Here is a 26103-nt window from a genome sequence, read left to right as displayed (position 1 = left end):
GTCGATGATGAGTACAAGGATCTATTCGTAAAATAGAGCGGTTTATAAAGGCAAAGTGTTCGTAAAAGCGAGAAAAGCATTGAAAGCCGATGGAGCGGTTCGGCTCGACGAGCACGTTCTAAAGACAAAAGATCGTTAGAGGTTTTCTTCGACGAATCGTTGCCGATTCTAACCAACGAAGATCATCCTAGTCGTATAATTTATTCTGCTGAACGAGCGGTGCAGTTTCGTAACGATCGAACGGACTCTCGCAACGTGAGTCTCCCTTCTCGATCGTTTTCTCCTTTCTTCTTCTTCTTCATCTTCTTCTTTTTCTTCATCTTTTTCTTCTTCTTCCTCCTCCTACTCGATCGGAGCAATTCCGGTATTCTGTCGCAATTGCTTTAGAGTCGTCATCATATTTTAATATCGATCCCGTCTTTCCATGAAAAATCGTAAATCCTGCTTGGTCAATCGTGACGCGAGAATAATATAACCTCGCTGACAAGTAAACGTCGAAGAAACAAATCGTCCCTTGCATCTTAACGGCTCACTCGTCGACGATGTATTATACGTATAATTACCTAAAGCAAGTATTTTATATTCTTATAGTAAACGAAATAAAAAAAAAATATATATATATATATTCTCTCAGCTCGCAAATTTTTCCTTGTGATATATGAATCGTTCACAAGCCAAATCAATTAATTCCACTTTTTGATTTTTTTAAATTTAAGTGTCACATTCTCTCTCTTCCCCTCTTTCTCTCTCTCTCTCTCTCTCTCTCTCTTCTCATCAAACTTAATGGAATCCTCACTTTTTTTATTCATAATAAATTTCCCTTATTTCCCTTATTTAACACTATTAAATAAAATTTTTTTGAACATCGAATAAAAAATAATAATATATAATAGCCAACTCCATTCTCTAATATGAATCATTGCAATAATGCAATATAAATGCAGCAGCAAGGCCTTTATACATTCTACAATATTTATTTGAATTTATATTTTAAAGGGAATTTTAAAAAGCAATTTATATTATTTCATCACATTTCTCCACTTTTTTGTTTTATGGAGTTAATCGATTTGGCAAATAAACGGCTCATATTATAATATTTGGCATGTAATTAGTTCGAAATATATATATATATATATATATATATATATATATATCTGCATGGAAATAAATAAAGATGTAAAAGATTTAGCGGATAATTAGCTCGTAATACATATTTTCCTTCCCCTCTCGACCCTCTGCATTCGATGCAAATAAGTAAAGAGGCAAAAGATTTGAATCTAATCGAAAAGCGTGATACGAAAGACTCCGAACGTTAACCGTTCCGCTTGAAAACGATTTCTCGCGCGAGCGTTCTCCTCGTCGTTGCTTTTTCAGAGAATCGACATTTTTCTATTCAATATTTACGCCGAATGCTCGCTGCGCATAAGGAAGAAACGTGCATACCGCGATTACGCAAGTAGGTAACTTTCTTAGCCTGGGCAGGGGCAATAAACGGTAATAGCGTTAAGTAGCGTAAACGCCTCTATCCGGAGACTCGATACAACGGCTCATAAACGTTCCTTGATTTCCGTTTCTTGTAAGAACGCTAAAATAATACCTAATCTTTTGCATCAGTTTGAGCGATCAAATATTTTTACACATGTCCGATCGTTCGATAAGCGAAAGTCTAAACGAAGACTTGAAGAAATTAGTAAATGAAATCGTTTGAATAGTACGTATCGCGATCGTCATATCGAATAAAGATCTCGATCTCGATCGTTGAAAGAAAAGATCCATGAAGTAGTACCGATAAACGGCATCGTTCTGGAGTCAACTCGCTCGTTCTCAAAGCCATCGCTAGCTAAACTCTCTCCTGGCACGAAATGCGTGCCTACCACCGTGGTCGCTTACTTTTTTGCCCATGTAACTCTCATTTTGATCAATTTGAGTTTTTTACCGAAGCGGCAATCGTTGACTTTACTACCGAGGCCTCATCTCCTCCCTTCCCTCGACCTTTCTTATTCTTTCTCTCTCTCTCTCTCTCTCTCTCTCTTTCTCTCTTATGCCTCCTCTCCCCTTCCCCCATCTCCTTCCTCCCACCTTTCTCTCTACTGATTACCTTTCTCGGTAGTTCTCCCTCTCCGTAGCAACCGTGCACGCATACACGTGTCCGCATACATTAAAATATCTCATCTTCCGTCCCACGTTGTACGTACTCGATTCAAAGGCTGTGCGCGAGTTGTGTGAGTCACACTCTCTCTCTCTCACTCTCTCTCTCTCTCTCTCTATTTTTCTCTCTCTTTTGCTTCCGTGACGTCCGGAGTTTCAACTCGCTCGGCATCGCACGTTGACAGATAGTCGCCTGGGGGCGGCTTTGACACTAGCCGAATGCTTCCAACCGCGTTAATAAACGCCGCGGTATATCGCCCGCTCACTCAAATTCTTACATCAAAGCAAAGCAAATTATATTTTGATATCTCGTGTCCGCGGCTCGCTCAATTGTTTGTATTATCAAGCGCACAGTTCGTGATAGCTCGACTGAATGATACTACCGAGATTATAGATGTACGGAAATGTATTTAGTTAACTGTGGGAAAGAAGAGATGCAGAGATGCTCAATAAATGAGTCTGACTCCGATCAACAGGTATGTCGACTCATCGAGACCACCTTGAGCTTGATTGATCTGACCGACGAGCGAATGAATCGACAAACAGAATTACCCAATGAAAGTCGTTCTTTCTCTCTCTCTCTCTCTCTCTCTCTCTCTCTCTCCCTTCCTTTCTTTCTCTGTCTATCTGTCTGTCTGTTTGTCTCTCTCTCTCTCCCTCTCTCCCTCTCTCTTTTTCTCTTTTTCTCTTTTTCTCTTTTTCCATCTACCTACCTTAACATTTGTAAATATGACGGTCAAGCACAATAGCAGGTCGCACGTTATGGATCGTAATCGATCGTAGCATCAACCAATATCGAATAGTATAATCCAACGTAGATTCTTCGTAAAGAATACAAATGAATTATTTACGAGTTTAGAAAGTGCGCTGTAAAGTCGTACATACATATATACACGTTCGGAATTATTATTTTGAAGATTGCCACACGTCGATCTCATCTGGATAAATTGAAATTTATAAAAACACGCACACCTCATCGGGGAATTGAAATTTATAGAAACACGTCGATCTCATCGAATAAATACACGTGGTAATGACCGCTGAACGTGCGCTATTATCTCGTAGGTACTGGAATAATTGATGATCTTTCACGGACCGTTCATCCACGTTAGCCATCATCGATAATCTCTAATAACTCCGAACCCGACGCATATCGCCAAAGGGTATTCCATTATTAAATCCATCGAAGGAGCGCTTATTTGAACAATTCATTTTCAACACGGCTACCTCTTCGATATTACACTTTTAATGGTAATCTTATGCTCAACTCCTATATCGGAAGTCTATTATAATTCTCGCGAAGAAATGAAATTCATAATTTCGATAGAGAACTTCGATCGAGTATCTCGACATTGTTTATCATAGCGTTAACGATCTTATTGGTTAAAATTATTTTTCGTATCTTCTTACAAGGAAGCGGCATAATGGAAGCGTACAAAGGGATAGAATTTAACAGCGGTAAGGCAAGGCTTAAGGCGTTTCATATATTCAGCGCGGATAGACTTTATACTCTCATGATGAAAAAGAAGTCGAGAAGTACAAACGCACCCGCGGTGATGATTAACAACCAGTCCGACTTATATCTCCGTTGGTTCCTCGACGAGAACGAACGGGAGATGTAAGAGGAGGGGATAATCGATTAATTTACGATAGCCAACGCGCGCCGCTCTCACGGCCATTGTTTGTTGTTAATTACACAGATACATCTAATCGAGGAGTTTCGATCGAAGTCCCGACTATGATTCGGCGATTTAGTCCGGCATCCGGTCTCCTCGAACGATTTGAATGTTTCTTTGACACAGATATCGGTCTCGATATTTAACTACGTAGTTATGTATATATATGTATATATGTATGTATGTATTTATGTCGAATACCGATCGTGCAAGTTTCTTTCTCACTCTCTTTCCCTTTCTCTCTCTCTCTCTCTCTCTTCTCCTCTTATCTCTTCCGATCGATTTCTCGTACTCTTTACTCTCCAATTACGCTTGCTTTGTTCGCGATTAAGCGGATAATTTATGGACTTTCGGCTAAAGTGCTAGTGGAGATAAGTGAATCGAGTAAGGTTCGATATAACGATAAATAACAAATGATCGAACGGAATTGGTAATGGTTAGAAAGCTCGATTGAAAGAGAAAAAACTCGTCTCGCTGATTGGTCGGAGAAGCGAGGGTGGAGAAGGTTTGTTGTGCTCGGTGGTGTGCGTCGCGTTAATTAGTTGGTATTAGGATGGCGAGTGCCGAAGAGGCTCCTCCTTCTCATTGGCACGTAGCAAGCCGAAGAGATGGATCGATTACTTAACACTTGTCACGCCTCGCTAATTAACATTCAGTCATCCTCTTTCTCTCTCTCTCTCTCTCTCTCTTTCTCTTTCTCTCTCTCTCTCTTTTTCTCTCTCTCCCTCTCTCTTTCTCTCTTTCACTCTTTCACTCTTCCTTAGGTCTCCCCTCCAACAATCGTCGATAAACCGCGACGAAGACGTCGACGACGAAGCCAGGTGGAAAGTCGTTTAATATTTATCGACTATCGCTCGACCCCGTTGGCACCTCGAGGGAGTCGCGCCACTCACGTGGACGGCAGGCTGCACGCTGCCGGACAAATTAGAATTCGTCACGGCTATGCCGTGCGACGATTCATGGAAAATATTAGAATACCGGCGTCGTCTTCGCGACTGCGATTAGCGACGGATAAAGACTGTTCATCCTTCGTCGTCTTCGTCCTTCTTCTTCTCCTTCTCTTCGTCCTCCTCCTCTTCCTTCTCCTCTTAGTCCTCTCTCAGCAAAACTCGAATACAAGATGCCAACGACGTTCGCTTCGAATCTAATCTATCCGTTCGATCTTTGAAAGCATCGACCACGAACCGATCGACGATTTTGCATCGTCTGACGCACCTTAATCGGCGCTTTAACGCCTTTCGATAAATCTCTACCACCACGACGTTTCCACCGAAAGCGTAACACATTCTTACATTCGTTCGCCTTTCAACGCTTACCTATCTAATCTCACTTTCGTCGGGAATCAAGAAAATTAAGAATGTCGACGCGTTCGTCAATCGGTTGGCAATGCCAAACGGTCTCGGGTGGTCTCGAACCGATGTGATATCTAATGAGGCCATTAACACGCGGTACACCATCGAAGAAACTTCGTAGAACGTTTATGACAGCCAATGACCTACCTTCCATTAACGTTAACCACACGCTTGCTAGCAAGGCATTCGCCGAGTTTGCTCGATCTCGACTCGTGCCAGGTGTCCCATTACTTCTCTTACTTACTACTATCTACTTACGTTAATCGTTATCGTTATCGTTAGTTTTCGATAAGATATCATCGAATAAGATGAAACTTTATTTTCACGAGAAAACCAAAGATCTCTCTCGATTTGAAATATATTTTAATATTTAATCTCGCGTTCGTACAGCTAATCATAGCCTACCTTCACGAGTGAGACGACGACAACGAAAGACCGAGAAGTTGAAAAAGATTTCGCTTTGTCCTTCGCCTGGTAAATCAATTACCAAGAGAATTTTCGCGATATTTGAGCGGAGAAGAAAAAAATGCATACCACTATAATATACCTTTGCAGGCAATTACCTTAAGATTGCATCCAATCATAATCATTTTCACGCTGTCGAGGATAATCGAGTATCAGTGAAATCCTTTTTTCTCTTTCTCTCCAGCCCGTTCGAAGATCCCTCAAGGCCACATGCAAACGCAGAGTTAATGGCCCGTTAAGTAACGATCGACCTATGATACCTACGTAGAAACCGTGAGTTCGTAAGACGGCTAACAGTAACGATTATCGAGTAGAAGATATATAGAATTAATGTGAGATCAGTGGGGGAGACAGTATCGCTAATCGAGAATACGTCGTTTCTGCTGCAGATTCGTGCGAGCCGCTTGTGGAGCGACCTTACGGTGAGTGACTCACGATCTCAATTTCCTAGAAATTACAAGACGGTACTTACGATTCAAGAAAAATAACGCGAAACCTTCTATTCAGTGTCTTCCGTGAAAAGAAAAAGAAAAAGAGAAAAAGAAAAGAAAAAAGAAAGATCCTACCTATTACGTTCTCCGACTCGGATCGTTCATGCGGGCCTTCCACTGGCCAATCCGCTTCCATTCGGTACCTCGTTTACCGTTAATTTCATACGACTCTTGCGAAATAAGATACACGCTATCAAGCGGCCACCGAGAGAGAAAGAGAAACGGTCATCGTTTCTTTCCATTCTTTTCTTTCGCTTCGTCCGGTATAAAGAACCATCTTTCTGGATGGTTTCATTGGTATGTTATATGTATGTATATATATATATATATATATATATATATGTATACATGACGTACGTACAATTCGTCAGTGCAAAACTAAAAATTTCTCCTTCAGAGTCAAAGTGGATTTCGGATGAACGCCAATGACGACGCTCGAGAACTCGTCCATCTCCATTCTGATATCAAACCGCTTGGAGCCGTTGGGTGGATATAAAAACTCACGTTGCATCCGGCCGCTTCTCTATGCCCGGAGTCGTAAAATTCAGCGTTATGCGATTCGGGGCCTGTGTTTTGTCCCCCTTCCGAGATTATGATTACCCCAAGAGCGGCGGCAGCCACCGTGGCTAATATCACGCAATAAGCGCGCTGCCTCCAAGAAAGCCAGCACTTCTCTCTCTCTCTCTCTCTCTCTCTCCCTCTCTTTCTCTCTGTCTTCTCACTCTGTCTATCTCTTCCTCCAGGTAGGTATATAATATGTGCCACCAAACTCGATGGCGTAAACGGCTATCTGGTGGAAACGCGTGGATGGGACTGGCAGGATAGAAGAAAAGAAAGAGAAAGAGAGAACAACGACAAAGACGAAGAAGAAGACGAAGACGACGACGACGACTCATCAAACGAGCCGCAAGACGAGCGAGAACTCTCTCTCTCTCTCTCTCTCTTTCTCTCTGTCTCTCTCGAGTGACTTCATCGTCGACTTTCCATGGACGTACATACACGTATACATACATTATATACCCTTTTTGACGTTCAAGATTCCAACGCAACTTCCGATCGTAAGACGACCATTCTCCGTATCCATTATAATATCCACTACGATTTCTAACGATTCTCTTTCTTCAAACGAGAAAAATAAAGAGAGTAACGGAGCTATGTCGAAATGACGCGTGGATCGAAATTTTCAGGGCAAGAGAATCAACAGGTCTTGGTTATGAGAGTGTAAAGCGTTTTGAATCGCAACCCCTCGAGGGTACGAATCTCCTCGGCGCGAATCTCATTGTACAAAAGGGCCGAATCTCATCCGCGGGGGGTAACGTACGCTTGTACTCTCTCTCTCTCCTTCGCTCTAGCACGCACAGGGAAAGATCAAGCGGCTGGTAGTAGGCCGTGCTCTCGAGGGGGGTGGGTCACGACCCCATACCGGGGGTGGCTGACAGCCGATTAGGGCAAGACGAACCCTCACGGAAAACTTAAAATAACATCGCTCGATCATCCGGGTATCTTCACCGACAGCCGATGGGCCTATCTCGTAGATACTTTTACCTTCTTTCTTTCCTCGTCCCTCTCCTTATTCTTTCTCACACAATCACTGCCTTTCTCGAGCTCGTTAGTAAGTGGCCACGCGTCAAAATTTCGTGACTTCCTGTTCGTATATAAATCCGATCTGAAAATCGTTCTCGAGTGCGTGTTCGATAAATAATCAATACTCGATCGCGAACATTGGATTTATTTCAACGATGAAGATCATTATCCATTTCCCCGTATCTATTCATGATCAAGAGTATGCCGTCACGTAGAAACGTACATAAAAGTCTTTGAGAAAGTTTACGATAAGAGAATATCTTGAATAGCGGCGGCGTGTAAAAAGACGTATGTCATTTCTTTGGACGTTAGGACGATTATCGTAGATAGAAAATGTGGGACGCGATTATTCCTAAATCGCGTTTCCTCCTGCCAATCTTTCGTTCCTTTCCGACTAGATGCTCTCATCGACGAAGATTCTCTCTCGATAATTTCTCATCCCAACGATTCATAAATTTGTCGATTACGATCGACTTAAGGGTTAAAAAAAAAAGAAAAAAAAGAAGAGAAAAAATAATAATAATCATCGGCCAAGAAAAATTCTTTCATCCCATCTAATTTCATCTCACAATTCCCGGTTCAATTCATCGATCGATGTAACGACTATGGAAAATCCAGTAGGAACAAAGTTGAGCACCTCTTCGATGCTCATTACAGTGTGTCCCGCCCCCGGCGGTGGGTAATCAGGGTGTGCGGGGTGAAGAGGGGTGCGGGGGCGGTGGGTGACCTCGCCCGGGGCCTTTACTCTCTTCTTCTTCGTTCCCCCTTCCTCTCCTCTCCCCCACACTTCTCTTCTTCGCTTGCTTGCTAGTTCGCGCGCGCGCGTTCTCGTCCTTCCTTCTCTCTCTCTCTCTCTCTCTCTCTCTCTCTCGCTCTCTCTCTCTCTTTCTCTCTCTTTCTTTCTGTCTGTTTCTCTCTCTTTTTCTCCTTCGCACCTTTTCGTCCATGACTACCTGCTAAGGTGGCAGCCCGAGAGGAGGCCGAATACCGCGACCTTGTCGATACTTTGCATTCGTTCTGCATTCGCGTCACCTTCTTCCTCCCCCAGCCCTCGCTGCCTTTCATTCGGAATTGGAGGAAGTCGTGCGTGTATACGCATGCGGCACAGAGGGCGGAGAACCTTCGCCCTTCAACGACTACCTTCGAACGGAAGTAAGAGAGAGAGAGAGAGAGAGAGAGAAAAAAGTTTATTTTGTTTATCTTCTCTCTTTTCCCAATTTGCTAAGTAATTATCTCCGATGCCTTTTGTCGTTTACATACGCAAATGAGAATAGTCGAAAGAAGAAGGATTTCGAGACTATGCTTTGGATTCTCCTAGAAGACTTTCGACGGACGTGCCGTTAAATAATTGGGTTCTAGCGAGGGAAACCGGTGCCCCATGCAAGGACTCTCAACTTGCGGATCCCGACATGAAAGAATATCGAATGATCGAGTTCAAGAAATGTTCGAACTTACCCGTACAATGACGTAATAAGTAATGAGTTTCGAGAAAAGTTTACCTAACGAGTATTAGCTCGGTTTAAACGTGAGATAGCTAGCTATGATATTTTCTCCGTTAGCTATTGGAATGTACAACGTGCACGAACTACGTCCGATCGTTCGTTTATCCCGTTAGCAGTTTGTTTCTTTCTTTCCTCGACAAACGCGGTGTCTCTCTAGAACTCGTTCGCTAAGCGAATAAGAAAAACGTTGACGCCAGTCGTCTTAGAAACGCCCCGCGAGTTTCTTCTGACTTTTCCGGCAAAGGCTTTGCAAGTTCAACCAGTCGAAGGTTCAACGCCGAAGGTTCGTTTCGATTCCGTAACGAAGATTCCTGATCGAATATGAACATCGAACAGGAACGATCAGATAGAATTCGTTGACTTCTTTGTAGCACCTGTAATTGAGTCATATTCCAACGAAAGAATGACAAAAAAAAGAAAAATAGAAACACAAATAAAAAAATTTCTGAACTTTGAAAGATAACCCGAAATAGTAGCCTGATACAAGATATAGAAGATGGAAAAGTATGAATCTTGTTAACACTCCAAAAAATGCGAGACAGCTTCGTTCATCTTATCTTGGGAGAGATCTACGAATGCGGACTTCAACGCTCGATTCAACCTACCTTCGTCTACCTAATGTTGAAAATGTGTTGCGACGATCTTGGGCTACCTGGGTTCAACATTAAAAATCTTCCTGTTATAGTACCAAAACGAGGAAGTAATGGTTCCATTTGGTAGTCCTTCGTAATCCATTAAAGAACACTATTCCGATGGTTTCCTCGACCTTCTCTTTATCGAGAATGAGACGAGCAATAGTAGTAGTAAGCGACTCGGATAGCTTGTTTGCGATAGCTGGAAAGCAAACTTGAAGAAGTTGAAAAAGCTGTCGTCTCCGCATTTCCGGAGAACGAACGTCAAGGAAGAGAATCTTATGATAAATCCGTGCGACGAGCATCCGCGTGTATCCTTCTAACTCATCGACTTTTCCCTTCGCCTTTTGCGTAATTTCTCGATACGGGAGAAGAGATCGCCGTGGATCGCCGCTAAAGGAATACCGAATCCTGTATTCATGAATGGACCGTGCATGGACCGAGCGAGATCGGCCAGTTGGAAGGACTATTATTTAGCATAGCCACTTTTTCTGGCTGGTCAGGTCGACCAATGGTCGGCGTTGTCTTTGTATCTTCGAACGAACCGATGACGTTGCAAAGACGACGAAGAGTGGACAAAGAGAGAAGGAAGAAAGGAGGAGAAGGAGGAGGAGGAGAAGGAAGAGAAGGAAGAGGAGGAGGAGGAGGACATCGTTCGAGTAGATATCTGGAGCACCGGGAGGTTGGGCCCTTCGTCGCTGCTAATGGACGCCACAACGCTTCGCCGGGACGCTTTATTATCGTAATTTCGCTTCTATTAGTCGAACGAACAAAACTGTCCACCGTGTCGGTAAAACTTGACTTGGTCGTTCCGTACCAACTACGTTGGCACTTTGTAATAAAGTGGAATGAAATGACGAGTTTTTCCATGATCTTCTTAATAATCTAAAAGCCCGCGTAACGGAAGCTCTAACGCGTAGGGAGCGTGAAAGGAAAGAATTCGATCCGATCTCATTGGAAAGTGGGTCGGATACGAAAGAAAGAAGCGTTGGTTAAGTCGAGCAGCACGTATCGGGTCAAAGGAATGCGACTTTTTTAGAGGAGGCTGGATTTGAATCCAAAGGCGGTAGCGAATCAGTGACGCTGTCGAACACATCGGTTGAACGCATCGAAGGGAACTCGTGCCGCGCGAGGCTAATCGTCGTCCAACGAGATCCGGCTGTTCGTGTGTTCGCGCCTCAGCAACAAAACGAGAAGCAATCAAACGAACAATGACACCGACGTTCGAGAGATTCGACGCATCGTCCAACGTTTGTGTGTCGGCTTACCAGGTGCATCGGGAGCTCTCGAAAGAGAGGGAAAGGGAAGGTCGTTAGGAACTCCTCAAGTAGTCTCCAACGTTTTACGCTGTTTTGCGTGGCGATCGCGCCTCCGTAGCGAGGACGCTATTTACGAGTTGCTGGAAACCCCATCAAAAAGTGCCGGGGTCCCCGTCACGTGGGAACACGATCCAGACCGCACACTACGCTCTTCTTATCCCTGTCGTTCAATTCTTCGTCCTTCCTTTTCCTCGGTTCTCGGCTCTTTTATCGTGCTTTTTCCAAGCTCCCGCGATGTCTTATTAAATCTTTCGCAAAAAGATGAGACAAGCGCGTAAGCGAGCACACCAGTCGCGCTACCCTGTTGTCCTAACGCGATCGAGTATTCTCCTTAGCAACGACACCTTCCATTCCTTCTCCTTCATATTTCTCTCTCCTTTCGATTTCTTCTTTCTTTCCGTTCGTCTCCTTCTCCGACTTTTTACTACCAGCCCTTTCTTCCCGGACGCAACTCTCCTTACTCGATTTCCTTCTTTTAAAAAGAAGAAATGATCGGCGAGCTTTATACCAACGGGAAAAAATTCTTCTCGCATTACCGATTGCCTGCCTTCCCCTATCTCTAAATACTTTTATACTCTAAATACTTAGCGATTCGACGAAGATTCGATAATTCTCATTTTTATCGGACAACTCGAGGAGAATTGCGCTCGTAGAAAGTTCACTTTTCCTTTTCTCCTTTTTTTTTCTTTTTTTTTTTTCTTTTCTTTTTTGCCCTGGCTCACTTTCGATCGCGATAGTTTCAAAATTTTTTTCCACGACATGACCTCGATATCCTCGAATCGAACGAATCGTTCGCACTCTCAGCGAGTCACAGTTCACGGACATAAATTACCAAGCGAAAGGAGGAGTCTTGAGAAGCGATGACGGCAACAGCTACCTCCTCTCTTTTCCTCTCTTCGTTCTCCACAGTCTCCGACGGATCGACTCGGATCTCGGACGTGTTGCGGTTTTCGGACGATCTCGATCTGAACCGCAAAACGGACGATTACCGAGCTCGGCCATCCGGCAAACGACTATTAATGATATTTCATGTCGGATCTGCATGCTCGCTGAATCTGCCAAAGGAAGCCGACCTCGCGGAACTATCATTGACGGCTGGAGATTGAAGGAAGTTCTTTGATTTAAATTTAAATCCGCATACATCGGTGAGAATAAAGATGCTCTTTCGAAAAAGAAATCATAATACGACGATAATCGACAAGTTTCATTTCTTTAGAAAAAAAAAAAAAAAAAAAACAAAAAAATATTAAAGCCGTAAGTGGGAGAAGATAAGAAGCATTATTTGTACTTTGTGTTGAGCTGTTATATCTTAAAAACGTGAGCGATTGCTTCTGATTCAGCGTGCGAAAAAGTATTCTGAGAGTCGTAAGAAGGTCGCAGCTTATAAGCTCTAATGGTTAATTAGTCTAATGCCTTTCTACGTAGCTACATTTCAGAGTTCATTTCGTGCGTGCGTTTATCTAACAAAGTTAATTATTGAAGTACGCCGATGATCGAAGAGAACGAAGGAAGCATTGTCTAAGCTGATTCGGAGAGTCAAATTACTTATTATTAATGCGTTTCGCTGCGAACGTTAGTCGGTATGTCAGCGAAACGGCAAGCTGGCATAAAAGAAAACGAGAGAAGAGTAATTAAAAACGATTCGCGCTTACTAACGGATTTTTAACGATCCTTGTTGTTCTCTTAGATCGATACGATAACCGACGACTTTACTGCGGTTTTTCAGATAGCTATGCGTCTATATAAAAATGTTCGTTCATTCGCCTCTTTGTTACTGGACTATAACACGCCTATAACTAATAAATTCTATGCGATAATGAAAAGAAATTCGTTTTATAATTTAAATACTTTTTTCATGCGCATGGAAGTATCTATAAATTTGCTAATAATTTTTTCCGAACGCATATAGCCATCCAACTCGTTACCTTTTAACGATCTCGATACTCACCGTCGACTACATTCGTCTATTCTACAAATTATTATCACGGAAACGTTCCATTTTACGCTTACGAGATATTCGCGAAGCAGCGTAAACGCTCTTTCCGCTTCTGCATCCGTATGGCTCCGAAGGAAAGGTCGAAATCATCCGTTTTATCACAGAATTGCTAATTCGCGTGTACCGACAAAACTCTCGTTGTAAATAGGTATATCTACCTATATATATATATTATATATATATATATATATATATATATATAGAGAGAGAGAGAGAGAGAGAGAGAGAGAGAACACAAATGCCAGTAATAAAGCGAGCCACGATGAGGTAGGTGGATTGCGTAATGATGGAATATGATAGCCAACATGCGAGTATCGTCCTGGCGGACGTTCGGGAGGATTAAAAATCGAGCTCGCGTTCGAGCCGGTCCGATCGCACGAACCGCCAGATACACAAATCAGGCCGTAAAGCCGATCAATTAAACGGCAGGCCGCCGATCTGCCGCGCATTATAACCGGTAATTATCTGTAATTAAATATTGGCCGGCCGCCCAGGCCAAAAGCAGCTAACTTAGCCAAACGTTTCAAGGGGTGTGTTTCTTTGGTCCTTCGATTGTTCTCCTCTTCTCCTCCTCCTACTCCTCTTCCTCTTCCTCCCTCTTCTTCTCCTTTTCCTCCTCTTTACTTTCTACTTTTATTCTTCTTCCTTCTCTTCTACCTGCTCTTCCCAGCCAGCGCGAATTTGTCTTGTAAAAGATTTCAACTATTTTGCAAGAAAATATTCCAACGAAACGAGAGAAAGGAAGAGAGGGAGAGAGAAAAAGAGAGAGAAAGAGAGAGAAAGAGAGAGAGAAGAGAGAGAGTCATTCTTACTCGTTCCTGGACTTTCCAAGAATTCGTTAAAATTTCGGCTTCACCGCGTCATCAACGGGGAACCATAATGATAGTGTTGAATGACGCACGGCCGAGATTTATGCGGTCGAAGAAGGTGGGTGGTGCGGCTGCCACCACCGTAGAGCCGCGTAATCGTTCCGGCGCTTTTCAAAAAAAGCTTTCTCGTTGTCCGTGACCGAGGGAAAAATCTTACTTATTGATTTATCTCTCAACGTGGCGGGTCTACGGTGTTATATTCGTGCGTAATTATTTCGACGATCTTTAGTTAATTAATGGACTTGAGAAATTTATCTAGGTTCTACTCTCTTCGACCATTATCCATCTTCGATTCTACTAACGTCGACGATTGCTTCTTCTTTTTTTTCACAAAATTATCGCTTTCCAATCGATGTCTATAAATTATCTTTCCTTTTATGTTACTCATTCACGCGGTGTTAGAAAATTATTAATAATTGAACGAAGAAAAGATCTTTTGTTACCGACGAGCAAAGTGTCAACAGTACTCGTAGTTCATCCTTAGTAGGAGGGACATGGTAAAAGGAAGGCCTCGTGAAGTCTCTGGCATTCTATTCGCGAAGAAGACGGTCCCGTTTAGGCATCGCATGACGTTCGTCTATTTATCAAGCTGTATCATCATTCGCCTTTCTCCTGCGCGATGCCGCCCCCTACGGCGATTTAATCTAATTTGTATCACCCTTTGTTAATCGCAGCCGCGCCGTTAATTCGTTCGGCACCGCAAATCGGAGGCCCCATCATCGGCCAAATAAACTACCGTACGTCCACGCCACGTTCAAGCTCGTCATAATAAACGGCTGCGGAGGAGAGCCGCCGTTTCGGGACGATCTCTCTTGATTCTTCTGTAGGAATTCTGCAAGGAGATTTTCTAATCCTCTTTATATCGACCTTTATCCTTCTCGTCTCGTATTTCTACGAACGTAAAAAAATTTTAATTCATCGATCTACCTTCTATATCATAAGAATGTTCTCGTATATGAGCTTTCTTTATACGAAAACAGTTTCATTCAAACAACTCAGACGCGTTCAACCGTCCATCGATAGGTCAATAAAGCACGGGGATAGAATACGCGTGTACTCTCGCTTCGTGCTCGCGTGGGAGTAATATACATTGCTCACGAGAGCCACCGAAGGAAATAAGGAGAAGGAGAAGAAGGAGAAGAAGAGGGAACGTGGAGGAACGAGGGATGGAGGGTGGCGGAATTGGAGGCACATATTAAGCAGGATTATTTATCGCAGCGGCGTGCGAGCCCTTGATTTGATTTAACAAACAGCGCTCGGTAACAAATTGATAAGCGCTCGCGGTCGGCGAAGATCAGAAGGCTCGCGAAGAAGGCAAGAGTAAGAGTTGCTTGTAGAAGAAGTGGAGGAAGAGGAGGACGCGGGTCAGGGCCGAACGAAGGCGCGCGAGTGCCTGGCTCTTCTTCTGCCCCCACTTTGACTTCGTGAGAGTGCACCATTAGCATAGGAGGACCCTATGCGAGACCCCCCACGGCGAGTGCACAGCCCGCCGGGCTCCTCCGCAACGCTACACATTATATAGCTCGGCCCTGATATATAAACCAACCGCCATTGATTTATGACTCGAAAGATTCCTTTAATTATAATACGATATTTATTCAGATGAGCTGTGCGCATAGCCACGTTCGGAGTCACGCTGCTACGCTATGCTAATACTTGTATTTTTTCTTCTCCTTTTCTTCTTCCCCTACTTCTTCTCTTTCTCCTCCTGTTACTCTTACTATTCAGCTATTTTCCTTTTCTTCCAAAGGGATAAGAAAGTACAACAATTCCTCCTTTTTAAACCGCGCTCGAGACCACCTCGAGGTGATCGACCTCCTCTCGCCCCTCCTCTCTCGTATTTTCTTTCCTCAAAATTACTCCACGAATCAAAACGTGGAGAAAGTTTTACAGTCAAGTTATTAAATTTACGATCGACCTATTTTTCTCGTTAACGTTACAATTTCGTCGGTTTTTAACGAAAGCATTAACGTTCGCATTACTACTCAAATTTTCAAACTTATCTCCTTTTTCTTCTTTTTTAATCTAATTTTCTTTCGTCTTTTCTTACTCATTATTTTCTTTTTTTCCGATTTTTGCGTACTTACCTACTAAGTCTGATATCTCGCAGTCCGAACCGCTCCTTAAGCAGAATCTTTGCAATTCCGATAAGATATTTATATTAGATGGTGAAAGCATATTTGCGTTCTCGTTTCACAATGAAGCCGTTGCTATAGAACATACCCAGTCACGATTAAAGTTTTACAAGTTTTTAACTCCGGTAGCACATCCTGAAAGCTTTTTCGTACTTACTTGAATAATGTTACTTGATGATCGAGATTTTATCAAAGATGGATTGATAAAACACATGTTAGCCTAGTTACGATCCTTCTTATAACTCTTCAGATCCTATTACTATCTTTGTTTCTCTCACTCTCTCTCTTTCTCTCACTCACTCTCTCTCTCTCTCTCTCTCTCTCTCTCTCTCTCTCTCTCTCTCTCTCTCTCTTTCTTTCTGTCTATCTCCCTCATTCTTTCTGTCGATTTCTTTCGAGGTTGTGCTCGTTCGTATAAAAAAGTAGCATAAATCAAACGCGGTACCCCCACATTCCCTTTGTGGCCGAAGCTCGATCGGCATTCGAACGGTGATACGATTCTGAGAGGAGATTCTCTAAAGTAGACGTTTTAATCGTACCACCTAACATTCATGGCTTGTCTCATCGTCAGCTCATTCTATTCTCGATCGATTATTTTCTTAAGGTATTTCATTCTTTTTTATTTTTTATTTTTTTTTTACTTTGCACGATCTTATCAAGAAATAGAACATATACAGGTACGACTATTCGATTAATCATTTGAAAGAAGTCTATTAAAAGAAGTATCTCGAAGATAAAATGTATAAAATGTTTTTTCTATATACAGGATGACGTCATAAACAAAACTCCGTAGGTATTAAATAAAATATCTCGATCATTATCATTAGATGCATAATATCTTTATGAAGAGTCACTGAAAAGCGTATTGATGGCTCTCGAGGAAACGCCTATTAGCGAATGAGGCGAGTACTTACGGTGTTCACATGTGCATAATTAGGGACAAACCGATAACGGCCCCGTAACGCTTGTCAAATGCTTAACTGTTACCTCGGGCATCAGCCAGGTGGACTAATGATCTCCTGGGGCAACCTTTGGCGAATCCTCCTCCTTCCACTTCTTTTACCTTTTCTTGCCTCTGCCTCTCGTCCATTCACGTTGCGGAGAAAATAGTAGAAAGAAAGAAAGGGAGAAAAAGAAAGAGAAAGAGAGAGGAAGAGAGAAAGAATATTATCATTGTGAATTCATTGTTAACCATTCACGCTGTACAACTTCATCTTTCATTGGCACAATTTTACCATTCAGCATTACACACTCACAGAGAACGTATTTATTCAAAACGATTTTATCGAGGAAAGCAAGTTGGAAACGATTATACATTAATGCAGAGAGTGGCATCGAAGGAAGTGAAAGTATATACTCGTCCTTTCATTTGCATGGAATCGCATGCGATAGAGTTGCATATTACTCGCATGCAAACTTATATACGTACGTTCTTTTGTAGAAAGGCTTAATAGAAATTCCATTCTCTGAAACGGCAATTAACGCTACCTCGTCTGACCCTTTAAAATTAAAAAGTTGTACAAATTGGTCTGACGTTTTATATACAAACAGCTTAGCTCAGTGATCTTTGCTCGTAAACATGCAAGAATGCGTTATCGTTTTGATATAGTTTTAGTAGGAAATGGTAAATCGACTCTCCCATGCGATTCCATTGGCTGATCTGTTTTATATTGTTTATATGATACTGTTTTTTATATTTTTTAGCTAATTTCTCTGGCTATCATAAAATTTAATGCATTTATCTCTAAGTTTCCGTTTACAACGATAAACAAATTGCAAATTGCATTCTAAAGAACGCCCGGGTGGTCCGAATAATCTTATTAAACTTTTTCCAAAGCTTAGATTCTATTTATTAAATATCTAATTAGGAGTGCCTCGATTCGCGATAATCTCCATACTCTCTGACACTTGGAGGATTCGTATCAAAGCTGGACACGAGCGACGTTAAATGCGAAGACTAACGAACATTAATCCGTAATTTATTTCGAAGGAGCCGGTGGTCGAGCTTAACGAGACGCTCTTTAATGATCTTTTATGCGCGATGGTACGCAAGGGCGGCGAGTATAAAGAACGATTTGTCGAGATTTGTATGCGATGATAAAAATAAATTTCTTCGTTCTCATATAACCGATCTCGGTACGCAATGTAGAACCAAAAATCGACGTTTCCTCATCCTCGCCTTCGCTTTCGCCCTCGCGTACCAATTGGACGTCTCAATAACGTAGGTATCGAAGCGCGAGTAGTACCCCGAGTAGTGCCAAGCGCGCGTAATATATGGCTCCTAAATCATCGGGCAAGAGTGGATATGGTGGCTCCTTCGTTCTATAACCATCCTACCTAAGGTAACTCGCCCGCAAACATATCAATCAGTCCACTATCCTCGCCCTTAAAGAGTTCCTATTCGAACAATCGTTAATCAAGGCCGTATTCGAAAGAGGTATAATGTTGTACCTGACAATTAGTATGCCATGAGGATCGACTTTTATATGCGAGGAAATACTCGCTAAGAGAATCTTTACCGATTTTCGATCGTATAATAAAAAAGCAATCTACTCGTATACGTCAAAAGTATATCTTGAATGTGACGCATCGAAGAGAACGTCGGAACGGATTATGGTGAGATAAACACCTCTTTGGCCAATGCAAGAGCGAACTACGTTCTCCGCTCTCCGATCGTTTCACAATGACAGGAAATTTCAAACAGCCCAACGATGATAATGTGACTTTAAAACGAAATTGAAAATAAAAGTGCCTGAGCGACAATTATAGAGAGGTCGATGTGAACACTATCATCGACATCGCGTAGACCAATTAAGAAGGAATTAAGAAGGTGCTGACTCGTTTCGCAGAAACGAATAAACAGGTAATAAAGTGGCCGCATCATCAACTGGTCTTGGCAAATAAAGCAGCCTGCACGAACGCTGGTGGCCTCATGCAAAGTCGAGAGTCGTCGAACTCGGCGGTTCTTTATCGCAGAGAACGCCGGAAACGACTAGTAAAAAGCGTGCACTCTGATTCCCCTTCCCTATCTTTCCCTCTACTCCACCACTCTTTTTTTTTTACGCCCTCCCTAATTACTTTACTCGACTCGAGGATAATTGATTTTACGTCGAATCTTAAAAGGATTATACGCCACGCCGTGATTGTAAATGGAGATCGTTCTTGCCATTTTCAAACGTTGGAAAGAATTAGTAACGGAACATTAACTTTTTACCCGTTCAACGGATTAAAATACATGCCTAACACATAACACATTTATAATTATATTATAATATAAAGTATATCTTTTGATAAAGGAAAGTAAATACCCACTTGTCACACTTTCGTTTCAAATGCGATATATAGAAAAGTCTTATGAAATTCAAAGATACACTATCATATTCTTACGTAGAGATTTGTTTTCCGGAGGAAAATGATTGGATACGTCCAAGGAGAAAAAGTTTGGGAAGAGTTTGCCTTCCATATAAATAAGCGAGATTCGCGTGGAATCACGCGAGATACGTCGACGTTACCGACAAATCCCCAAAGGGAGGCACGGGCTATTTCGAGAAGGAAGAAACATAGAAGTCCGACTTGGACATCGACGAAAGGTCGTGACTCGTGATGCCTTTGCGAAGGTTATGACACTCGTAGGAGGACGGACGAGCTCGAAAGGAAGAAGCAAGAGTCCTTCGCTCTTCGTTCACCGTTCTCGTAGCTTGATGGATGGTTTCGAAAAGATACGAGGCACCGATTGGCCAACCATAAAACAAGACGCAGAGAAAGAAAGAGAGAGAGAGAAATAGTAGCTATAACTAGGGTTCGCCTAATCCGCCCTCCTTCCTTCTCGACCTTCTCCCGATCAGCTTCGCTTTATCGTTCGTTTTACCGAACGTCTCCTGATCTTCTCAAAGACTCGTCCTGCCAAATGTGTTTCCCGTGTCCTTGCCTCACCTTACCTTTTCGGATCTCGTAGAAATGACATCTCGTAATGTTCCGTAGATATTATTGTCCTACGATCTATTACTTCTTCGATAACATTGATCTTGAACTTATTATAAACATTCCTCTTATTTAAGTATTTCTATAAATGATCAGGAATCATTCGCTATAAGAAAAAAGAATAATTTGAAATAAGTCGCATATTAAAGATTCATCTTATTTAGATTTTTCTATAAACGATGGAGAATCGATCGCTGTAAGGAAAAAAAAAAATTTCAGTTTTGAAATTAATCTCGTGAATCAAATTACTATATTCTCGGAAAAAGAAAGTGCCAGTCGCAAAGGTAGGTTTATCATATGCGTTGATGCGCCTTTTAGGTGTGGCAAGTTTTACACGGCTCGTAGGCGTACTTATGTGCCGAACACAATCGGCATGACCACAGTCGGAGATTTAGGTGGGCGGTTCGCTCTTTATCGACTCTGATGATTTCGTGATCCATCGAAGTGACGCACGATCGCACGATCTATTTATCGTCTTACGTTTCACCCTCGTAGTTCCGTGCACGGGAAACATTAATTTCAAAGGCGATACGACGCACTAAGATCAATGATATCGTTCGCGATCAGCGACCGAATGAAACGTATGGAGGAACGGCGAGGATGAAAAGAAAGGACGAAGGACTAAACAAACGAGCGTTCTTCGTCAGTCGCCGAATTCCGTACTTGTTTACTCCTGCCAAACTTGCTTCTCTAGTTGGAAGGTTAAAGGGAAAAAAAAGGAAATGAAAAAGAAAGAGAAAGAGAGAGAGAGAGAGAGAGAAAATGGAGAAAGAGTAGGTGGCACGTGACATCCTTTACGGCAACATCCTGCGACTCTCGCTTCTTCCTACCACCCTCTTTCCTTTCCCGCCCTTCTTCTAGGACCCGCCTCGTCTACTGTTTATTCTAGTTATTTTATCACACGGTCCGAGAAACGGGAACGCCTCGCAAACTTCCGCTCGTTTACCTCTGCCCTTCAAATCCATACTCCAACTTCGTCTATCGATCATACCGAAGAAAGGCAAACATTTTGCTTGACGAAATTTTCCTATTATATGAGCGCGATTCTTACAAGTTTAACAATTTTTATATATATGTACGATCAAATTCGATAGGAAGAAATGATATGCGTATTTGTTTCATAAAATATCGCGAAAGAAAGATAAATAAAATAAAAAGAGACAAATAGAAATACAGAAAGAGGAAGAGAGAGAGAGTCATAGGAATACAATTTATAATCGCTTCTGATCGTTCACAGTCTTCCGAGGATCCATCGGTGCCGGTGGTTCGCGAGATACAAGAGAATTCCAACCAACGGAAATGAAGGAAAAGGAAGATAAAACGAAGAGAGAGTGGAAGGAGGGGGAGAGAAAAGAGGGAGAACGAAGGGTAGAGTAGGTAGGGAAGCAGGAAGAGAGAGAGATGGTTCTAGCCATATAGCGTAGCTTCTCTCGAAGGACCTGCCAGAAGCAAAAGTTCAGGTTATTTTCCATCCGAGCTGTTATTCGCGAGGCAAACTCGTCGAATAATCCTGAAAAAGTAGTCGGCCCGAATAAACGAAAATTTTCCCTTTAAAATGCGGAATGTACCCGAATGCAAGCGGTCGATATAACGTTTACCAGGAACGAACGAGATCTATAAGTGCCCTAGGCATCTTTTCAAAACGATCATCTAAGTTAATGCTTCTTGAAAGCTCATCTTTATCTTCTTTCATTTCGTAAAACTTTTTTTATCGTTACTTATTGTGGTTCGAAAAATTTTAAAATCAAAGTTCAATATATCCCATATAAAATAGAATGAGAACTTTATTAAAAAGAAAACCATAAGAAGAAAGAATTGTTATAGATAAAATCGCGTTGACCTTATACATGAAAGAAACACGAAGGGAACTGTTTGTTATATTTGTTTGGGCACAGACGGGCCAATTCAATTACGCGTCGCTCGAAATAAGCCAGTAAAGGGTGTTGCCTCGTTTTCTGGCAAAGAACCACGAACAAAACGGACAAGGGCCGACCTCGTGCAACACGTTCTGGATGATGTCGATGACCGCTTAAGATCAACCGCTAAAACAGACATTCCCAATGGAAGCGTCACGTGTTCCTGGACGAGGATGCAACGTGCTTGAAAACTTTTTCGTCTTGAGAAGCGAAGTTTCTTCAACTTTTCTCTCGACTTTTCTTAACACGTATTTTTGTTCAAAAATAATCGATTTAATAACGTTCGATCGATATATTATGAATTACTTTATAACTACAATTCGAAAGAGAGAAAGGATTGTTCTTTTTTTAATTCTTTTTCTCTTTTCCGGCCAACTTTCTTTTCGAGCTTATTCCGCCATAATATCTAACCTTTTCTTGTCCAATAGAGCTCCTAGAAATTGCCCATTTTCCGCCACCCACTGAAATCTTTTAGGGTAATATTTACCTTCGAATTATCTACGAAGCCGACGAAGATGGAAAAACGAACACGCTTATGGAAGGAGGAAGAAGATAGAAAGAGATAGATAGATAGATAGATAGATAGATAGAGAGAGAGAGAGAGAGAGAGAGAGAGAGAGAAAGCTAGAAAGGTGTGGGGGTGCAGAGAAGTAGAGACAACCCCTTTATTAGATTACCGGACGAGTGTCGCAGCATGGGCACTCTTTGAGTTCTCGCAGAGAACCCTCTGGGCTTATTGTCTCGTCTCTACGAGTCTTTCTCTCTCTATTCCTTTCTCCTCCCTCCCCTCTCCGACACATTTCTCTCGCCTTGCCTTGCCTCGCCCTCACCCTCACGCCACGGCCCACGTCCGAATCTATTTATTTACGCACTTTTAAGGCGCCACCAAGACGAACGCGCTCAAAGAGATTCTACAAATTGGCTGGAAATTGATTTTGCCAATAACCCACCGCACCCATTCCTCCCCTTGTCACGCACTTGAGACGCACTTCTTCCGGCTGCCCTTCCACTTTTTTCGAGTGAACGGAAGTGGAAAGTGTCCGACGGAATTGAACGACCATCGTCGATTTCAAGAGTAAGCCATTTCACGAGAGAGATGCTTGAAATCGTTTAACGTTACTTGCTTACTATTTGTTAACGTTATTTGTTTACTATTTGTTAACGTTACTTTCTTTTTCTTATCTTTTCAAAGTATTTCGACTCGTTAGATGATTCCTTTTTCGTGATATAACAAAATTTGCTTGCCAGTTGAAAAATACATTAGTCGCTTCCCGTCGAGTTGTGTTAGGCAACTTCGAACGAGATCAGTAATGATGGGACAGCTGCATCTGCCCTTCATTGTTCGTTCCGAATGCACCCTAACTGAATTTTTGAAAAGTCACATTTCGCGCGCACGTGCTCTCTCGATTTAACTGATTTCTCGTTTTACGATTAAAATCGTGTACGTTTATCATACTTGTCAAAATCATTATCGTTCTTATATGAAAAAAAAATAAAAAAAAATAAAAGAAAAAAAATATATATATATATAAGTTTATAAGATTGAAAAGATAAATAAGAATATACAAAAATTCACTCTCTTTCTTTCGATTAAATCCAGTACGTGGATGTAACGTGAAAGCATTTTCCGAGTGGAAACTATTACGAATCTCGATTTCAAATCCTCCGTTCTAATCTGGGTACGCCGTTAACCGTAACAGCGTTGAAGAAGACGGAATAAAACGAGAAATAAAAAGTTAAAGAAGGAGAGGACGAAGTGGAAAGAGTGCCTTGGATTCTTGATCCTGGCTTAGGACGATTTCTCCTCGTGAAACGAAGGAAGACGTGAATTAGGGGTGGTTTATTTTCTACATGTATGAGATATCGCGCGCGCGCATATACGAAGGAAAAAGGCGGGGGATGACGAGTGAATGACAGGACAATGAGCCTGGTCTGATGCACGCGAATGCTTTATGACAATTCAATATATGAGAGAAACGAGCGGTTGCATTTTGAATGCACCCGTCTCTCTCGTTCTCGAATTTCGTCTTCTTTCTCTCTTCCTCTTTCTCTCTCTCCCTCCCATCCTTCCTTTCTCTCTTTCTCTTTCTATCTATCTCATTTTTTTCGTTAATATTTCTTTCGTAGAGGAAAGACAGAACAGAGAGAAAAGATATTTACATTCGTCAGAGAGAGTACGGATCTATATCCCTCCATCCCTCTCCCCCTTATATAATGCGATGGATTTTTTTCGAAAGCACTTCGACGATTAGTCATTCCGGAAATTCGAGCTTACCGATACTTCCGCATCCTCTAAGAAACGATTCTTTGCTCTTTCTTGATATGCCGACCAATTATGATTCATAAGCTTGATTATATTCTTTTTCTTTTTTTTGTTTACTACTATTACACTGTTCAACTAAAAAAGAAAAAAGAAAAAAGAAAAAAGAACAAAAAAATAAGAAGGAAGAAGAAAAAAAATATCTCCGAACGGTGGCATTAATCGATGCGAGAGAACGACGAGGTAGAGGGTAGTAAGAATAAAAAAAAAAAGAAGAAAAAAAATCAGTTTCCAAGATCGGGGCAACGACGTGCTTTTATAGACGGTATCTTCCCATGACCCAGAAATTGTGAATTCTAAAGGAATTCTATGGGATCGCCGGACTCGTCTCGAAAAAACAGACGGTTTTACCCGTTTCAAACCCTCCTTAACCTCCCTTCCCTTCTTTTCCTAACCTCCCCCCTCCCCATTTCAATTCCAACCCAACCCACTCGCCCCCTTAAAAATTTTTAGGCCTGAAAGCCTTCCTCTTTAAATCTACCACTATTTCGTATGGTTCCCAACGTTTTACAGAAAATCCTGTGAATATGCAGGATATGCATCATCCTCGTCCCCCTTTCATTCGTTCCCCCTTACGTATACATGCATACGTGTGCGTTTGAGCATGTGCCGATGATCTTCCAAAAATCACGAAAAAATTTACCTGCCTCCCCGTCATCTCGCTGCATCTCCTCTCTTTCTCTCTTTCTTTCCTTTTTTTCCTTCTTCTTCTTCTTCTTTTTTTTTTATAAAATGGGGTTGTACTCGGGAAAGGAACGCATACACAGCATCGGATTTCACCCCAAAATAACGCTTTTTCACACACTTTTTACGCATTTCTACCATGTCAGGAGGTACGTACGTCACGACAACCAAGTAAAAAGGGGGTTACGGATGCGCGTATTTGTTATTTTTCTTTTTTCTTATTTTTTTAGAAAGAAAAAGAGATCGTTCGCAGAAAACGAATGCCGAGTATTAAAGATTCAACGAATTTTATTGCGTTCTTGCTGCCGTATCGGCTATTAAGAATTATTTTTTCTTTAATTTATGTAACGATCAATTTAATTGTGATAAAATAATTTCCTACGACGAAGACTGTATCGGAAATATCGATACCCACGTTTTTAATCGAAAAGAACTTCGATTTCCCTGGGTACTCGTCTCATTGCCCATTCTGTTCATTTTTCCTTTTCTTTCATTTTTTTTAATTTTTTTTTATTTTTTCTTTTTTTTTTTAAATACTCACAACCACAGTCAACGTAAAAAACCGCCATACCGAGTTTACCCTTCGATTAATCGTTTTAGTCGACGAGCTATAAGAGATGAATAACGTACGGTGGCAAGGAAATAAAAAGCTGTATAATACTTATCTGAAATCGGCCGGTGACAAAAGAATAAAGAAAATAAAAAGAAAAAAAACTGTCGAATAGGGCAGGTACGGTATGGGGGCCACTTTTAAAAATCGATCGATATCGCGGTGAGCGCGGGCGAATGGAATAAAAGTTTGCGGTGGAATTGGCGATTCGATTGAAATTCGAGATTCGAGATCGACGGATCGTGACCGATGATCGGTCGAATCGATAAAGTTATTAGGAGATCCCATGGATTACGAACGATACCTACGCGAATTGATCTCGACTGTGGTATAATATTACCTGGTATTGTTTCAAATCTACGAAGAAAATGTCAGAGCTAATATCGGACGAATCTCGATCGAGATCGTTAACGCGGTATACAC

At 41.9% G+C, this 26103-nt stretch overlaps 1 protein-coding gene across 3 annotated transcripts in view; it reads left to right on the top strand.

Annotated features, from left to right (window-relative positions):
- LOC118447056 (uncharacterized) overlaps nucleotides 1-26103 on the top strand; it is a 95137-nt gene that overhangs the window by 12820 nt on the left and 56214 nt on the right. For 2 of the 3 annotated variants that reach the window (XM_035878498.2, XM_035878486.2), the window contains exon 2: nucleotides 6031-6063. The exons of the other annotated variant lie outside the window; for it this stretch is intronic. In XM_035878498.2, coding sequence (XP_035734391.1) covers nucleotides 6031-6063 — 33 coding nt within the window. The remainder of the gene's footprint in view (nucleotides 1-6030; nucleotides 6064-26103) is intronic. 3 annotated transcript variants of the gene reach the window in all.

The sequence above is a fragment of the Vespa mandarinia genome, chromosome 8 (assembly GCF_050613455.1).
Source record: "Vespa mandarinia isolate Hongniang chromosome 8, ASM5061345v1, whole genome shotgun sequence".
NCBI classification, from domain to species: Eukaryota; Metazoa; Arthropoda; class Insecta; order Hymenoptera; family Vespidae; genus Vespa; species Vespa mandarinia.
The sequence above is the reverse complement of the archived record's forward strand: the minus strand, read 5'-3'. Positions and strand labels throughout refer to the sequence as shown.